This window comes from Salmo trutta, chromosome 39 (assembly GCF_901001165.1).
Source record: "Salmo trutta chromosome 39, fSalTru1.1, whole genome shotgun sequence".
NCBI lineage: Eukaryota > Metazoa > Chordata > Actinopteri > Salmoniformes > Salmonidae > Salmo > Salmo trutta.
Genome location: NC_042995.1, coordinates 4,457,512 through 4,474,570, shown reverse-complemented (window position 1 = coordinate 4,474,570; position 17,059 = coordinate 4,457,512). Strand labels below are relative to the sequence as shown.

The following is a 17,059-nucleotide window of genomic DNA, read 5'->3' as shown; positions in this document are numbered from 1 at the left end:
TGTCGATTCCAAAATTTCACACCCCTGATATATTTAACACAACTTCTCCATCCTTTGAAATCAATAAAACACTTTAATTAACTGAAAATCTAATATTGACTCCCCATACAAGCCATAATTCAGAAATGATGAGGACCGTATTCCAACATGCATGCTTTTCCTTCTCTGTTTGCACAGCCAGCTAAACCTGAAACATCGAACATTCAGCATATCAACACGGTATGTGGTGACTGCACCTCATTCCTGCGTATACCCTCATTTAGGGCCGTAATTCAGTGTTTGATAAATTGCATAATCCTATCAGAACACAGCAGGACAGGCTAGTACAGCGGGGCGAATGTGACGACAACAATGGTGTCAAGCGCCGGTACGATGACAGATCCTCTATTTATCACAGAGATAGAAAGAGAGAGATGAGGTGAAATGGGAATGTTGTTGTTCCATCCCTAGCTGTCTGGCACTCTCCCCAGCCCCAGCTTCACTCCCCTTGCTTCAGCCTGTCTGTCCATGCCCTCCTGGCTCCTGTTTAAACTGGACTGCTTTTGTCCTTAAATGACAGGAGCTGCTGATGAAGCTGCTCCTAAATAAAGAAAGACTAGTGTAATGAATGCTGGGCCTCCTCCTGCCAAAAACTGCATTACAGGCTCTAATGCGCTCCCTTGTCTGAATCAGTCTATCAGCTAACCTGTTCCCAGAGAGTGAATTAAATATCCAGAGAGGAATTAAAGATGATATTGGAGGAGAAGGGGTTAGTCGGAATGAGGGAGGGAAGGAAAGCCAATGAGAGATGCATCGAGGGTCACCCAGGGCAGGTACACGACCCCGATTACCGACCCGGTGCCCAGGCGACCATTACCTTTTAAAGCCTTAGAAATGAGAGGCCTCTCCATCCTTTCCAAGGTGAACAGCTCTCCCTCTATGTTGAATGGTTCATTTCTCTGTCAGCAGGAGAAAGCAGCAAGATGGTGATAGTCAGAGAGATACCTGCTTCCACAGACTCCAAAACAATCTTGAATGTTCTCAGCTTATTTATTTATTTGCCAGGGACCATGTACAACATGTCATTGCACCAGATTTAGCTTGATAGCTCATTTTCATCTGTAGTCCCTGGGCAGAAAACAATCAACATCAATGCTACAATACACTGAGTGTACAAAACATTAAGAACACCTGCTCTTTCCATGACATAGACTGAAGAGGTGAATCCAGGTGAAAGCTATGATCCATTATTGATGTCACTTGTTAAATCCACTTCAATCAGTGAATGTGAAGGGGAAGAGACAGGTTAAATAAGGATTTTTAAGCCTTGGGACAATTGTGATATGGATTGTGTATGTGTGTATTCACAGAGTGAATGGGCAAGACAAAAACTGCAAGTGCCTTTGAATGGAACGGGGTATGCTAGTGGGTGCCAGGCGCACCGGTTTGTGTCAAGAACTGCAACGCTGCGGTGTTTTTCACGCTCAACAGTTTCCCGTGTGAATTAAGAATGTTCCACCACCCAAAGGACATCCAGCCAACTTGACACAACTGTGAGAAGCATTGGAGTCAACATGGGCCAGCATCCATGTGGAACACTTCCAACACCTTGTAGAGTCCATGCCCTGACGAACTGAGGCTGTTCTGAGGGCAAAATGGGTGGATGCAACTCAATATTAGGAAGGTGTTCCTAATGTTTGATATAGTCAATGTATATATATATATTTTTATATATACACACACACACACATACATACATATATATATATATATATGTTTATATTTAAAAATCTAAATATATAATAATAGCAATACCTAGGGAAGACCATTTAGTGTGAATGCAATGATACTTTTGTTAAAATAGATTATTCATCTCGTCTGAAAACATGTATTTTGGGTACTCAGACTAGGCTGTAGACATACCATAAATCTTTCAGACTCCAAAACAATTTCTACACAATGTTCTCAGCTTAGTGACGCCTGATGAAGACAATGGTGACAAAATGTGGACCAGAACTAGTATCTCTTGCTGTTGATATAACTCGGTTTTATTGGGTCCTTCAGAGACCAACTAAAGTACTGTTTTCAAACCAGGTCATCTTGCGATGAGAAAACAGGCCTATAATAGGAAAATGAGCAATGGTGAATTGTTAATTCATTGTCCCAATGAATTAGTGATTGAGAGAGGGTGAGATACATGAGGCATATGAAGAAGAGGGGCTGCAGATGCTCCCTAGTGCGCAGGGTGCTCAGAGCAAAACAAACACACAACCCATGTCACAAAACCAACCTCTCCCACTCCATTTCAGAACACTTTTCTTTGTGTAGGGCACCAGGTTACTAGATGTCTTTCACCAACACATTTGTAAGCTCAGTGATAGAACTCTGGATGCATCAAACAAATAACCATATGCATATTAATTCCCTTCTTCTATCCATATGACGTTTGTACTCTTACCGAGATATTGTCAGTTTCAAGTTTAATCTTTGAATTTCAACTTGAATATATCAACTTCCCTTCCATCGCTGAATACAGTACATATAGAAAATACAAATTTATTCTGGGAAGTGCGTTTTCTCCCCCTCAAGGAACGAAGCAGAAGTCTTTAAAAATAAATCCCAGAAGGATTATCTGGACAGGCCACAAAGAAATGTCTCTGGAGTGAGAATATTGGGCATCCTGTCTTCTGACACACAATACTGCCAAGGGAAGGAGAGGAGTCTGACAGTGGCAATAAGAGCGCATCTCCTCCTTCTGCTATCAATATGTACAGCTGGTAAAAAAATCAAAAATGTGTTTATGCTTTGACAATAACACTAGGATTGGAAACCGCAGAGCATTTTGTTAAAAAAACTGCAAGAAGTGCAAGTTTTTTATTTTATTATTTAGGCACACAGACTCTGATATGGAACTGGGTTTCTATGGATAATGATGTATGTGGCTTTTTTCACCTCAAATAAAAATTGTATTGCTCTTCAATACAAAAATACATCAAACCTGACACACAGGTCAATGCTAGATATAATGTCCTCCGTAAATGTCTTCCTAACCTTTAGCAATATCAGCATAACAAATAGATTATGTAATTTCGATAAATAATGAATGATTATCAAAAAGCAGTGGTGGAAAAAGTACCCAATTGTCATAAAAGTAAAGTAAAGATACCTTCAGAGAAAACAACTCAAGTAAAAGTGAGTCACCCAATAAAATACTACTTGAGTAAAAGTCTATAAGTATTTGGTTTTAAATGTACTTAAGTATCAAAAGTAAATGTAATTGCTAAAATATACTTAAGTATCAAAAGTAAAAGTAAAAGTATAAATCATTTCAAATTCCTTATATTAGGCAAACCACACGGCACGATTTTCTATTTTTACGGACAGCCAGGGGTACTCTCCAACACTCAGACATAAATAATGGTTTGTTTTTGTACTGGCCCCCGTGGGAATCGAAACCACAACCCTGGCGTTGCACACACCATGCTGGCGTTGCAAACACCATGCTCTACCAACTGAGCCACAGGGAATGACCCGTCCTGCTAAGCATTCAACATGTAATGAGTACTTTTGGGTGTCAGAGAAAATGTATGGAGTAAAAGTAAAAGTTGTCAAAAATAGAAATAATAAGTACAGATACCCCCCAAAAACGACGTAAGTAGTACTTTAAAGTATTTTTACTTAAGTACTTTACACCACTGTCAAACAGTTATACCATTAGAAAATAACAGCTGACAATTGAGGCTACATGATTATATGGAATTAAGGAGGAATTTTACCTCCGTCGCTAAACACGTCCATTCACCAGCTGACTCAGACCTTGTTTGGTTTGCTATTAGTTGAAAACCTTCCTTAACTCAGCACAGGTTGTGTGGAGCATACCGAAGAGACTACCTCCATCTGTGAAATAACAGTAGTGGGCACACAAAGGCTGGTACGTACCGTACCAAGTAGTACGTTCACATAGTACAGCAATAATTGGATATTAAACTGATTATGGCAGAAGGCCGAGTATGGCAATAGTCATGTAAACACCTTACTCTGCTTATCTTAATCGTCGTATGGTCAAAATCGAAGTAAGCATACGATGACTAAAATACCTGGTTTTCTGATCAATTGTTCAAATTATTAGGCCATGTAAACACCTTAATCGGCGTTCCAGCGGTTTGATCTGCGCATGTCCTAGCATCAGACGAGCCCTCTATAGGGTGAGTGAAGGGACTTCGGAACAACTGAATGTATGCGTCTTAGAAGTCGTTTTCACATACACGCTATATATGTCCGAACTCAGAATCAAATATGCTTCCCAAAAATAACATGGTCGCTGTGGTAAAACGTTTAATTTGATATGGCGATTTTCTGCATTTATCAGTGCCATCCGTTAGCCTGATTTCAGATGTGTCCATGTAAACAAGATTATTAGGGAAATTGTTTTTCTTGCGAAGCATGCAAACGTTTTAATCGAACTATTAATATGAATCTGACTATCCGCAATAATTGCATTACCGTTCTCAGTAAATCCTCCTCATGTTTAGTTTATCACAGGTATGTCATGTGTCACCTGTTTGGAAGAAATGTAAGTGAAGTTTATTAAGCAGTAAGTAGCCCGTACTCAGTACATCCTCCTCGTGTATATGTAACAAGTATCCCTTATGGTAATCTCTTGTGGACAGACTACGCAAACATAAATGGTACCGTAGATATGTCATGATACAACGGATGCGATAAAGAGCAGCATTTGTCCTTAGATTTTCGTCACTGTTTATTTGGAGAAATCCCGATTTCGCAGGCGTTAGCATCTTTTGAATTACGGAAAGGTTTCCGATTTTCTTTCTCCCTCTTCTCTTAACACGTATGGACCCAGAATTGAATCGAGCATCTGACCAATTACGCAATACTTTAGTTATGTTAATTTAGGCAACATGCTCTTCTTCCTCTACTAGATGGGATGGCTGGAGGAGACACGTGCTATTCTGCTGTAGTTTGGTACCACAGATGGGCGCGATCTGTCCTAATCAGATGCCTGAGCTGTGCTGACTGTACATCTCTGGTGTTTGTTGTTAACATGCGGCACAGGCCTGTACGCGCACACTTGCACACAAAACACAGCCTGCAATTGGAGGCCGTGCACGTGCACAATCAATGTGACGTTCTCATAAATCTACCTCTGTGGATGAGAAGAAAAAATAACTGAAATAGCATTTCTAAAAGGTATTCTTCTGAATCCAACCAGCCTTTATAGATTAATGATATAAAATGTGCCATACTCTTGACATCAGACAGCAAGCTATGTCAAGTCTAATTATACCCGGTCTATAAAGTGTAATTATACCCGGTCTATAATTATACTGCATGTATATTCAGAAAGCCAAAAAACAGAAACCAGAGACTCTAAATAAAATGAAAATCAAGGCGAACAAATACAGTCTCATGCAATTCCTTGTAAACATCTCAATATATCTAAGAGTACCCTCTTATCCACAGCAAATCATCAGTGCATTTAGTACAAGTTCTTCACAGCACTAACAATAGTGCACTAGCAGTGCAGAAGTTCTTCATGTTAAATACCTAAGGTCATAACTTAAATTGGTATTTTATCTTTATTTTTTGATAGACATTTCCTCATTTCTGCAGTTGACATGAATTAGCATGCTATCTAATATCCTTGTCATCACATTAAGCTGTCTGAGCTTGATTTGTTGAAAAATGACACACTCATGTCAGGTAAGTGTCACAGATGAGCAGCTAGCGTTGCCTTACTCCCCACGGTAGAGCAGAGCCAACAAAACATACTTGTGTGTTAAGAGTAAACCCATGGAAGAAAGACTGACTGCCAGACATCACTGATTGTTTGGCTTGTATTCATGTTATCCTCCTGATGGCACCGACACCGATAGAGAATCAGCTGCCAGCCCCCTCCCTCTCTTCTGAGGAGTAGGCACTGATCTGCCAGAGGACCCTGTACCTCTCTCCGTTTATCTGACAGTTGATCCTCTTCCTCTGGGCACTGCCGCTACTGCCTTCCATCTGTGGAGGTGACCGTCAGGACAGGACAGACATGTCACTGTGGCATGGCGACTGGGAAGGTCCCGTGCAGAGCTGCTTGTGATTTAGAAACTTGGCCTTGCCAGAATCCCTCCTCCTCACATTAATTTGTCATGCACAAGTTCACCGCTCAACGCACAGACACACACACACACACACCAAAGGAGATCTCAAGACATTATAAGCAAAATGGAAAAATACAGGAAGTACAGATGATTGCCCAACAGGGAGAGAACGATAATCCTAATCAATATACTATACTACTCTCCTCCACCCACCCAAATCACTAAGCTATAATCGTCCCACTTGTCCGTATCATTCAGCCAGCTCTGGATGGTAATATCATCAAGGGAAATTCTGATTCTTCCCTGATTCTTTTGTCGGTTCTGATAGGAGGCTACATAAGGGAGAGAGGAGTTCCATGTAGACGGAGAGTAAACAAAACCTTACGACTGAAACACAGCGACTCTGTCTGTCTGTCTGTCTGTCTGTCTGTCTGTCTGTCTGTCTGTCTGTCTGTCTGTCTGTCTGTCTGTCTGTCTGTCTCCAGGGCTTTGGTCACAGTCACTTTTCTCATTTCTAACTTGTCAGACTCGGCTTCATCTTTTTTTAAATCGCCATTGAAATCTCCATTCGCACCACGAGGCACTGGAGCAACTTGACAGTGCAAATATGACAGTAACACATTTGGACCGAAGAGCAAAGAGAATGTATACAGACACCACCACCAAGGCCTACTGAGACTGTAGACACTGGAGCCTACTACAGCCCAACTTTAATAGACACTATATCAGTGTTCTATATCTATGCTGTCTGTTACTACGTAAAAGCTTCAAGAAGGGAGAAAGTAATCCACCTATGCCATGTTGTATAGGCTAAATCACAATCCTCCATCTTGGCCCCGGGAGCAGTAATATAGAATGAGGGTTTATTTCTGTGCCACTGCGGTCGGGTGATACTGAGTAAGTACACCTTTCTTTCTTCCGTGCAGGTGAGTGTGTGATAATAGTTTGTGCAATCCAAGGCTGCTGGAGATAGTGCCTGCAGGACTCTGGTTAATTTGCTGTTGCCAGTGATGTGTTAAATGGCCATCTGTGAAAAGGTGAGAGCCTCAGTAATGACTTCCTGTCTGGATGAGAAGGAACGGTGGAGTTTGGGTCTGACTTGGGGGGGAGTACTCACACTTGATGTTCCTGGTAAACTGGTATCATACTCACTGTAGAGGGCAAGTTGAAACTGCATGCATTTGTGCCACTGGCGCTACACAACCAGAACTGTCAGTCAAAGTTACCTACAGTGATATGGCACCATGGGGAATTTGAGAGTGAGTTTTGCTCTATTTCATTAATTAAAAAAATTACAAAGTGTTTTCTGGTTCACTAACCACATTCTTTAATGATGGTTAGTTAATACAAATATATACGGTATATCTCTTTATGATTTGGAGCTCAGCAAAATTTCAGCAAGTAATTTAACTATTTCCAAAATCCCAGAACTAGATAAAATGCGTAGTGAGGAGTTATTACTGCACATGTTTTACTGGCCTTACCTCACCAAGTATATTATAGATTGAAAGGACCACATCAGCCATACTCAGACATTGCAGTTCAACTCCAGCCATGTATTTGAGGGTATTATGCTGGTCACCTCTGAAATAGAGTTCTCCCACCTTAGAGAACGTTCACCAGTGGATAATTATCCCTAATCATCGGCTCAACAAGCCTACTGTGCAATTTTACAGTAGTTACTTTGGACAGCTACAGCTAGCATTCTGCTTTCAGGTTGATCAGCAATTCTCTGTGCAGGTTTGGTCACAGCAAGGTCACACCAGATCGACTTCAGCATTCAATGTTTGTCCAAGTCCCCAGGACGTTGGGAGAGGCCTTTAATGCATCCACTAGGGGCAACGTGAGCACCGATCACCATCTGGTACAATGGTTGCCAACTCCAGTCCTCATGTACCCCCAACAGTACGCATTTCTATTGTAGCTCTGGACAAGCACACCTGATTCAACTAGTCAACTAATCAACAGGCCCTCATTTAATATATATATTTTTTTTTTATTAAAACATGTTATTGTTTTTATTTCATTCAGTGGTCATGCTGCTGCTCACCCTATGATCATTCCACTCCACCTCAACAGTCTTTACTCTGCCTCCACACCACTGGACATTTATATGCCACAGTTGTTATGTATATTTATTTATTTTACCAAGCAAGTCAGTTAAGAACAAATTCTTATTTTCAATGACGGCCTAGGAACAGTGGGTTAACTGCCTTGTTCAGGGGCAGAATGACAGATTTGTTCCTTGTCAGCTCGGTGATTCGATCTTGCAACCTTTTGGTTACTAGCCCAACGCTCTAACCACTAGGCTACCCTGCCGCCCCAGTGCTATTTCTATTGTTTTATTACCATTTCCATAATTGTATTTAACTTAGTCCTGCATGTTGGAGCTCAAAACTGTTTTTACCCCTTTTTTCTCCCCAATTTCGTGGTATCCAATTGGTAGTAGTTACAGTCTTGTCTCATCGCTGCAACTCCCGTACAGACTCGGGAGAGGCGATGGTCGAGAGCCGTGCTTCCTCCGAAACACAACCCAACCAAGCCGCAATGTTTCTTGACACAATGCCCATCTAACCCGGAAGCCAGCCGCACCAATGTGTCGGAGGAAACACCGTACACCTGGCAACCTGGTCAGCGTGCACAGCGCTCGGCCCGCCACAGGAGTCACTAGTGCACGATGAGACAAGGATATCCCTGCTAGCCAAACCCTCCCTAAGCCGGATGACGCTGGGCCAATTGTGCGCCGCCCCATGGGCCTCCCGGTCGCGGCCGGCTGCGACAGAGCCTGGACTCGAACCCAGAACCTCTTGCACAGTGGTCTAACGCAGGGCCACCACCCGGGAGGCCTAAATTTAAGATTAAATCTACCCTGCAACCAAACCTGCAACCCTGTACATGTGACTATTAAATAATCTGAATCAATGAGTTGTCTGGGGGCTACAACAAAAATGTGTGCAGTTGGAGATACTGGAGGACTGGAGTTGGGAACCACTAGTCTAGTAGTCTCAGAGGATCGCAGGTTCAATCCCAGGGCTGGAGTTGAGAACCACTGGTCTAGTAGTCTCAGAGGATCACAGGTTCAATCTCTTGGCTGGAGTTGAGAACCACTGGTCTAGTAGTCTCAGAGGATCACAGGTTCAATCCCAGGGATGGAATTGGGAACCACTAGTCGAGTAGTCTCAGAGGATCGCAGGTTCAATCCCAGGGATGGAGTTGAGAACCACTGGTCTAGTAGTCTCAGAGGATCACAGGTTCAATCCCAGGGATGGAGTTGGGAACCACTGGTCTAGTAGTCTCAGAGGATCGCAGGTTCAATCCCAGGGCAGGGCACTCATTTTCATTTTTTCTGTTTCTACCCTATCCCCAACCTTAATCAGGCGGAATGAATGTCTAAACTTAACCCCCGGACAAACGTTGAATACTGAAGTGAGATCTTATTGGTAATTTACCTTTCACTCTAGACCGAATCCTTCATGCCCATCACTGTGATGTGCTTGATATAAATTCAAATGGAAAATGTCACTTTCTGATTTATTGAGAATGCAAAGTGTGTTTGACTGATTGGGTTTCTACTGTGTTCCGTTTGATGGTGCGATTTCATTGAAACTATATTGATCATTGAAAAGTTGGACTGTAAGAAGCAAACAAAATGTAACCGTATTGGATACTACTTATCTGCCTCAATTGTTCAATACAGACCATGAACTCTGAACCAGAATCTAGCATGGGAGTGTTTGAGTCAGAGTAATGACATTGTAGTCCCAGGGGGCAAATTCTGGGTTGATGCATGAACTAATTACATTTTTATCACACTATTTTACAAGGGAAATATTTTACACCACCTGATTGAAAAGCGAATAACTAATAACATATTTTCAAAACAGTAAAAAAATCTGTGAAAAGGCTTTAACATGCAAGTGTTGATTTCTAGATCATTCAGCACAAATCTTTCTAAGGAGCGTTGTCACTCAGCTCTTGAGTGTGTGTGTGAGCGAGAGAGAGAGAGAGGAGAGAAGGGGACTGCTTCCCGTACTGTGTTTTGTGTGATGGGCCACTCTCCTGGAGAGAGGCAAAGTGAGGACACACTCGCCAAAAGTGCTGTCCCCAGTCAGCCATGAAAACAGCATCAGTGTTCCTGCTGCTAAGCTGCCAGCACTGAAATGAGACTGTCTAATGACACAATGCCCTAGGAAGGCTCAGGTCAGCAGCCCTGCCTAGGCCCTCACAGAGGGCAGCCTGCCGTGTCACGTCAGCTGGCCGGCCCACTCTCCACACAGGGACGAAAGTGAGAGGACTGAGAATGTCCCCATAACAATTTCTACCTCTCAGAGTGGGTGTTATTACTCAACAGGGACCAGTTTCTGTTTCTGAAAAGGACTGCATGGGCAGTTAATGATCGAATGTCTTAATTACTTTTTAATGAAAATAACTTTTTTTACCCACATAAGACAACGTAACAAAATATCATGAAGGCAATGGTCTGAGCTCTAAACCCAACGGTCAAGCTCCAAAACATTCCAAAATAGTTTTGATGTTTAACATGCAGTCTAATTCTGTTTGCTCCCCAGGTCAAATAAGCCAGGTGCTCATGAATATAGAAGGAATTAAAGATGCGTGAAGTTATTAATTACAAGTTGGAGATTTTTAACAAGGTTATTCTTTCGTTTTGCTTTCCAGTCAGAGACACTGCTGTCAGGTCATCTCCTGTTCTCTCTCCCCAGGTGGCCCTGAGGGCTGGATACTCAGACAGCAACAACAGCTCTCGCAATTCATCCAAATGCAACAGTCAGCCATGGTTCTCATAAAGGAAGGTTGGTACGGGAGTGTGCATGGTTCATAAACACAGGTCAATGTTGAATGTGAAAAGGGCAGAACGATAATGAATACCGAAATGAAAAATGCACTTTTAAAAAATCTACTCATTGTTCATTTTACTTACTGAAAGGAGTAAACAAATGTAGCAAGATTACATTTTACAGTAGATGGCCAGTTAGAATCAAACTCCCAGACAGGAAATGTACATTTTTCCGTACCACCAGTGTGCATTGAAGAGCTCTCTCTCCCCCCATCCCAGCTCCATACAACAACCAGCGCATGGCTGTCTCATTGGGAACGCCAATTAGAGTTAAACTGAAATGTTCTGTGAGGAGGATATTGTGATCAAGGCTGCTAACAATGGATAAATATCTCCACATGATTGCCTGTCAAACTGATTTATAAGGAATTCGGAAAGAAAATACCCCCCATGCCCATCCTGATGTCATTATTTACTTCTTAAAACCTGAATTCGGACTTTAAAAAAAATGTATTTCTTGGTTAAAAAAATGCTCCTCTCTAGACTTTACCAGAGATATGCTGAGATGGATGTAATGGAATTAAATCATGAAGGAATACATAGAAGTAAAATAGCAGCAATGCTGCAGAGTACTTGGGTTGTGTCTGACAACGCAAGCCATCAAATCCTTGCTTCCTCCGTCCTTACCTCAATATTCTTCTCAAAGCAAATGAGGCGGCGCTCCTCGAACCTCCCCAGAGCTTTGAGGAAACAACGACTGAGGAAGCAAGGATTTAGGAATGTTTTCAGACACTATTATGGACGCTGAGGAAACGAGAGCCTTCTGATAATTGAGCAGTTGTCACGGACACTGATAACACACTGCAGAGATGGCAACACCCTCCTGTGTCCTGCGAGGTACGCTAATTACAGTGTTTGAGAGTGTGAACACAAGCCTTCATCTGCTGCGGGTTAGAGTCTTCATTCAGATTGCTCTTCCAAAAAGCAATGAATGTTACTGCTAGAACTGGATGTAATGCCACATCTGGTGATAAAGCTTTATGTAATAGTGTAAACGAATTAGCGGGCAAGGCTAGATTTCACTCTCCTCATTCATTCAGCGTTAACCATTGGGTATTTCTGAATGCCAGTGAGTGTGTGCTGGTTTATACAGAGGTTGGTGCTCAGGATAAATCATGTAACATGGGCTCCACACAGTGGTGGCACAGAAAAATCAGACACCATCACTGAGTAAAAGGGCAACCAACTACTGCAGTGCTCAGCAGAAAACATTGAGGAACATTCTGATGGAAATATATGACGTTAATTAGAACATAATGTCCCAGTGACGTGCAGACTGAGGAATCACGTCAGTTCTGTTCAAGAGGCTGTCCCACTTCTATTGCAAAGAAGTATTGCTAATGAGATGTAGCCATCACAGACAAGTCAGTCACAGACCATCTAAACAAGAAGAAAATGGAATTCTCGCATGCTTGCACTGAACTTCTGTCCTCTGGATGAGACAAAATGCAAGGGGAGAACCAGCAAATTAATTCAGTGACAAAGCAGGTCTCCAATGTCTCAAAACAGTAAATCAGTGTCATGTGTTTTAGATGAGACAAAACCAGAAATTCACAACAGAATGTTGAAAAACTAAGTAGAATTTTATTAAATTAGATTCTATTTTATCAAAATGTCAAGTTTCCAGGATGAAGAAAACAGTGCAAAACAGTTACTTTAGACAAATATTTACAAAACAGGTAGCATTCAGCCAAGTTGAAATAAGGCAGCTGTTTCATGTATCGTGGCATTTTTCAAAACATCCACAAAAACATCCCCCACATATAAAACATCTTGGTGAAAAGGACAGTTCATAATTTCCCTATGACAGCATTTCACATTTTAAAGGCCATTTCATACTTTCCTTATGATAACATTCAATAGTTCAATGGCAATAAACACATTTTACAAAACAACTTAAATACAAAAACTTAAATTCATATTTAAAAAACAGCTTACCAAAATTCAAAGCTCTCTCTTGTATTTACTCTGAGGGAATACTGTAGGCAAGGCGGAATACTGTAGGCAAGGCAAGGCGGAGTACTGTAGGCAAGGCGGAGTACTGTAGGCAAGGCAAGGCGGAATACTGTAGGCAAGGCAAGGCGGAATACTGTAGGCAAGGGGGAATACTGTAGGCAAGGCGGAATAATGTAGGCAAGGCAAGGCGGAATACTGTAGGCAAGGGGGAATAGTGCAACACAAGGCAAGGATACCAAACATAGTTGAATGGCAACCACTGATATACGCTGTTCAATAGTGCAACCCCATAGACTTGGAAGCCGTGCTGATTGTTGTCAGCTGATCTTAGTGTTGGCCATTTCAGCAGGTTGGCCATTTCAGCGGGTGTTCATGGAAGAAACCTGTGCTTCGCCGAGGCTTCTCTCCAGCTCCTGAATACAAGGATAGATCAACTGACTGTGCAGCTGTGCCATTTTAAACCTGAAGGAAAGAGTTACAGAAAAGAAGAGTTGAAAGGAGCAGTATTCCCACTGATTTCGCTTCATAGTTGGAAAGAAAAAGTATCTGAACCCTTTGGAATTAGCTGGATTTCTGCATAAATTGGTCATCAAATTTTATCTTCATCTAAGTCACAACAATACAGTGTGCTTAAACTAATACACACATTGTATTTCTTGTCTATATTGAATACATCATTTAAACATTCACAGTGTAGGTTAGAAAAAGTTTGTGAACCCCTAGACTAATGACTTCTCCAAAAGCAAATTGGAGTCAGGAGTCGGCTAACCTGGAGTCCGATCAATGAGACAATTGGAGATGTTGTTAGAGCTGCCTTGCCCTATAAAAACACACACAATTTGAGTTTGCTATTCACAAGAAGCATTGCCTGATGTGAACCATGCCTCAAACAAGATAGATATCAGAAGACCTAAGATTAAGGATTGTTGACTTGCATAAAGCTGGAAAGGGTTACAAAAGTATCTCTAAAAGCCTTGATGTTCACCATGGTTTGGGGCTGCCTAGCTGCCTCAGGGCCTGGACAGCTTGCTATTATCAACAGAAAAATGAATTCCCAAGTTTATCAAGACATTTTGCAGGAGAATGTTAGGCTATCTGTCCGCCAATTAAAGCTCAACAGAAGTCTGGTGATGCAACAGGACAACAACCCAAAACACAGAAGTAAATCAACAACAGAATGGCTTCAACAGAAGAAAATACACCTTCTGGAGTGGCCCAGTCAGCGTCCTAACCTCAACCCGATTGAGATGCTGTGGCATAACCTCAAGAGAGCGGTTCACACCAGACATCAAGAAAATTGCTGAACTGAAACAGTTTTGTAAAGAGGAATTGTCCAAAATTCCTCCTGACCATTGTGCAGGTCTCATCCGCAACTACAGAAAACATTTGGTTGAGGTTATTGCTGCCAAAGGGTCAACCAGTTATTAAATTCAAGGGTTCATACTTTTTCCACCCTGCACTGTGAATGTTTACACGGTGTGTTCAATACAGACATAAAAACATAATTGTGTGATTAGTTTAAGCAGAGTGTTTGTCTTGTTTTGTGACCGAGATGAAGATCAAATTTTATGACCAATTTATGCAGAAATCCAAGTATTTCCAAAGGGTTCACATACTTTGTGGTAACGTGGTAATTAACTACAATGACCATAATCCATTTGTCCGGTCTGTGTGTTTTTACACAACTTATTTACACGAGGTAATAAAGCTAGAATCCATAATGTTTCTAGGCGCACTGTTGCTCCTAAATTAGAATTCCAGGCCGCACAGCAGAATATTTAGGGGCATATGCGAGTAAAATGGTCACACTTGAGCCTTGAGCCTCATCTGTCAGACTCACTTTGTGAACCGGTATCAGGTAATAGAGCGATGCAAGTTTTCTATAGCAAGAGGTCAAGACTAACAGGCAGAGTTGACAGACTAGAGACACGATTAAAAAACAACCAGAACCAACCTCCATGCATAGCCAAAGTGATTTTATAGAGCATATTTATTTTTCAAAATGTTTTTATTTATCTGGTTTTATGCATTTTTACCGGCCAAACGCTGCCAATTCTCAGTCAACGGAAACAGTTTAAAACCCGATACAGTGTTAACAATTCAAGCATGACCTGTGAAAAGGTTCCAAAGAAAGGAGGACTCTTACCTCCTGTGCAGCTCTATGGCTTTGCTGGGGCCTGGGCAGTAGTGCTGTAGAGCTGTGATGCAGTGTGCTGCCAGCATGCTGTAACATTGTTCCCTCACCAAGTTGTGGCTGCTGGTGTCCCACTGTGGCAGCTCACTGGTGTACCTCCACGCCACTAGGGCGTGCTCCAGAGCAGACTCCCACTCCTCGTTCTGCAGCAGCAGCTGACCCCACTCCTGGCAGGAAACCTGGGAGGAAAAAGACAAGGTTCCTTCAAACACATAGCAGGTGATGCAGCGTAGTACCAATCACCATGACAACCCAGAATTCCTAGCTATTAAACCATCTTAGAAGCACTTAAGTCACACACAATTAGCTTAAATAAAGTTAGAGTGTAAATCATAAAAGACGTATATTATTTACTGCAAGATTAAACTTCATGTGAATGTAACTCGGGTAATTGACCTAAGGGTAACTTAAAGAGCATAAAACATAAATGTTGATACTCACTTTAAACACCACCAGGTGTGGATATGCCTTTCTGTAACAGTGTGCGTCTCTGTTGGACCCCAGGCGTGAGTAGGGTATAGATCTATAGACATTGGTCTTCTTCAGGTGCAAGTCCTCCTGTAAAGGTTTCAGGTCCGTAGTGAGAGCTCTGGGCTCCTGCCTCTGCCCCTGTTCTACTAGGATGAAAGATCTTATGAGCTGCACAAGCTGCTGGTTGGACAGGGGTGTCTGGCTGTCTTCCATTCTCTCACTTTGGGCCTCACTCCGACTACTCCCTGTTCTGTATATGGCTGGGTTCACTGCAAAACATACACCACCGTATTGGACACAGGCGAACTAATATAAGACTAGATAATGAATGACATGATCCATTTAATTTGCTTACTAACATGAATGCCCACGTTTTGAGTTGCTGGTCAGGTTTCTGCCTCTAGAGGTGGTTGAGAATGGAGCTATGCGTGAACTTAGAACCTCCAGGTATGACCTTCTCAGTCGAGCTGCAAAAAAACATTTGGCATAACTTTAGAGTGCATTTGTGACTACTAACGTTACAGGATCATAGTTATCCCAGTTACAATATTCTTCTAGTTGTACAAGATAGCAAGGCAGATGCAATGTTTTGGTACTTGCATAAAACAAACAAAAAAAAGTCATGTCTTGCTTAATTAATAGCTACAAACAGCTCACCCACAATCTTTATTACTTAGCTAAATGTCCAATATCAGCTCGTTAGCTAGTTATAACTAGGTAAAGTTGTTATCAAAGGCTAACAATAGGTACCATGTTGTGTCAATGCAATTGCTAACTCAAAGCTGGCTAACTAGCTAGTTGACCACACAAGTTAAAATTGACTTATTTCCATTATTAGCAAATTGACAATGTGTTTGTTCAGACTCAGTGTTTTATGGGATCTTACTGGCTGACTTCATTGTTATGATTTAACATATTTAGAAAATAAGGTAGCCGTTACTTAGCTAGTTAGCCACATTTGTTCCTGGCGCGCGCTTACTTTACCAAGGACAGCTGTTATGATGCTGCAGTTGGAGGGAAATTTAGCGGGCTAACCAGCTAACGTTATCTACTTTATGAAGTAGTTGAAGTCAGACGTACCTGCGATTTTCGGCTGTGGAGCTGGGATTTCCATCAGGGCACGTCTTGAGTGACACATGGTTGCCATATTAGATACTTTGGATCAAAACGACAGACCTCTTTCAAAAAGTTTACCAGTTATGTTGTTAGCTGTCTAGTAGTGTGCAGCCAACAGACTGTAAAGGTTGTACTAATAACGCGCAGCTACCGTCTGCCAAGTACCTCAAATAAATGCCATTAAATTAAATAGTTGCTGACAAAACTTTGCAAAGCTGTTCTCCCGCGAATGTATGACAAAATACTGCTGCAAGAACTTAGCGCGCGGGCGTTGCTTCATTACCCATCATCCTGATTGGTTATTGTCGAAACAGGCGCGTGCATTTTTATTGGAGAATGGGGTCTGTGAAACAGGCGCTGTGTTGAAATACAACAAACAAT

The 17,059-nt window shown here is 41.9% G+C and overlaps 1 protein-coding gene across 2 annotated transcripts; it reads right to left on the bottom strand.

Annotated features, from left to right (window-relative positions):
• Nucleotides 1-12,503: 12,503 nt before the first annotated feature.
• LOC115179653 (uncharacterized) lies at nt 12,504-17,059 on the bottom strand. Of its 2 annotated transcripts, none has more exons than XM_029741303.1 (5): nt 16,643-17,059; nt 15,934-16,029; nt 15,533-15,831; nt 15,044-15,270; nt 12,504-13,359 (listed from the first exon to the last, which is right to left on the bottom strand). In XM_029741303.1, exons 1-5 carry the CDS (start codon nt 16,707-16,709, stop codon nt 13,257-13,259), a joined length of 792 nt encoding a protein of 263 aa, XP_029597163.1. In that variant the 5' UTR covers nt 16,710-17,059; the 3' UTR covers nt 12,504-13,256. The 2 variants fall into 2 exon arrangements, with proteins under 2 accessions (XP_029597163.1, XP_029597162.1); XM_029741302.1 differs by having other exon boundaries at nt 15,922-16,029; nt 16,643-17,055.

Bases quoted from the DNA above. Each gene is read 5' to 3' on its own strand.
- LOC115179653 (XM_029741302.1), bottom strand. From the start codon at position 16,709: ATGGCAACCATGTGTCACTCAAGACGTGCCCTGATGGAAATCCCAGCT. The intron at 15,832-15,921 runs GTTAGTAAGCAA...TATGTTTTGCAG, and splicing joins CTCAAAACGTGGGCATTCAT to TGAACCCAGCCATATACAGA. The intron at 13,360-15,043 runs GTAAGAGTCCTC...TCTTTCCTTCAG, and splicing joins GCCATAGAGCTGCACAGGAG to GTTTAAAATGGCACAGCTGC.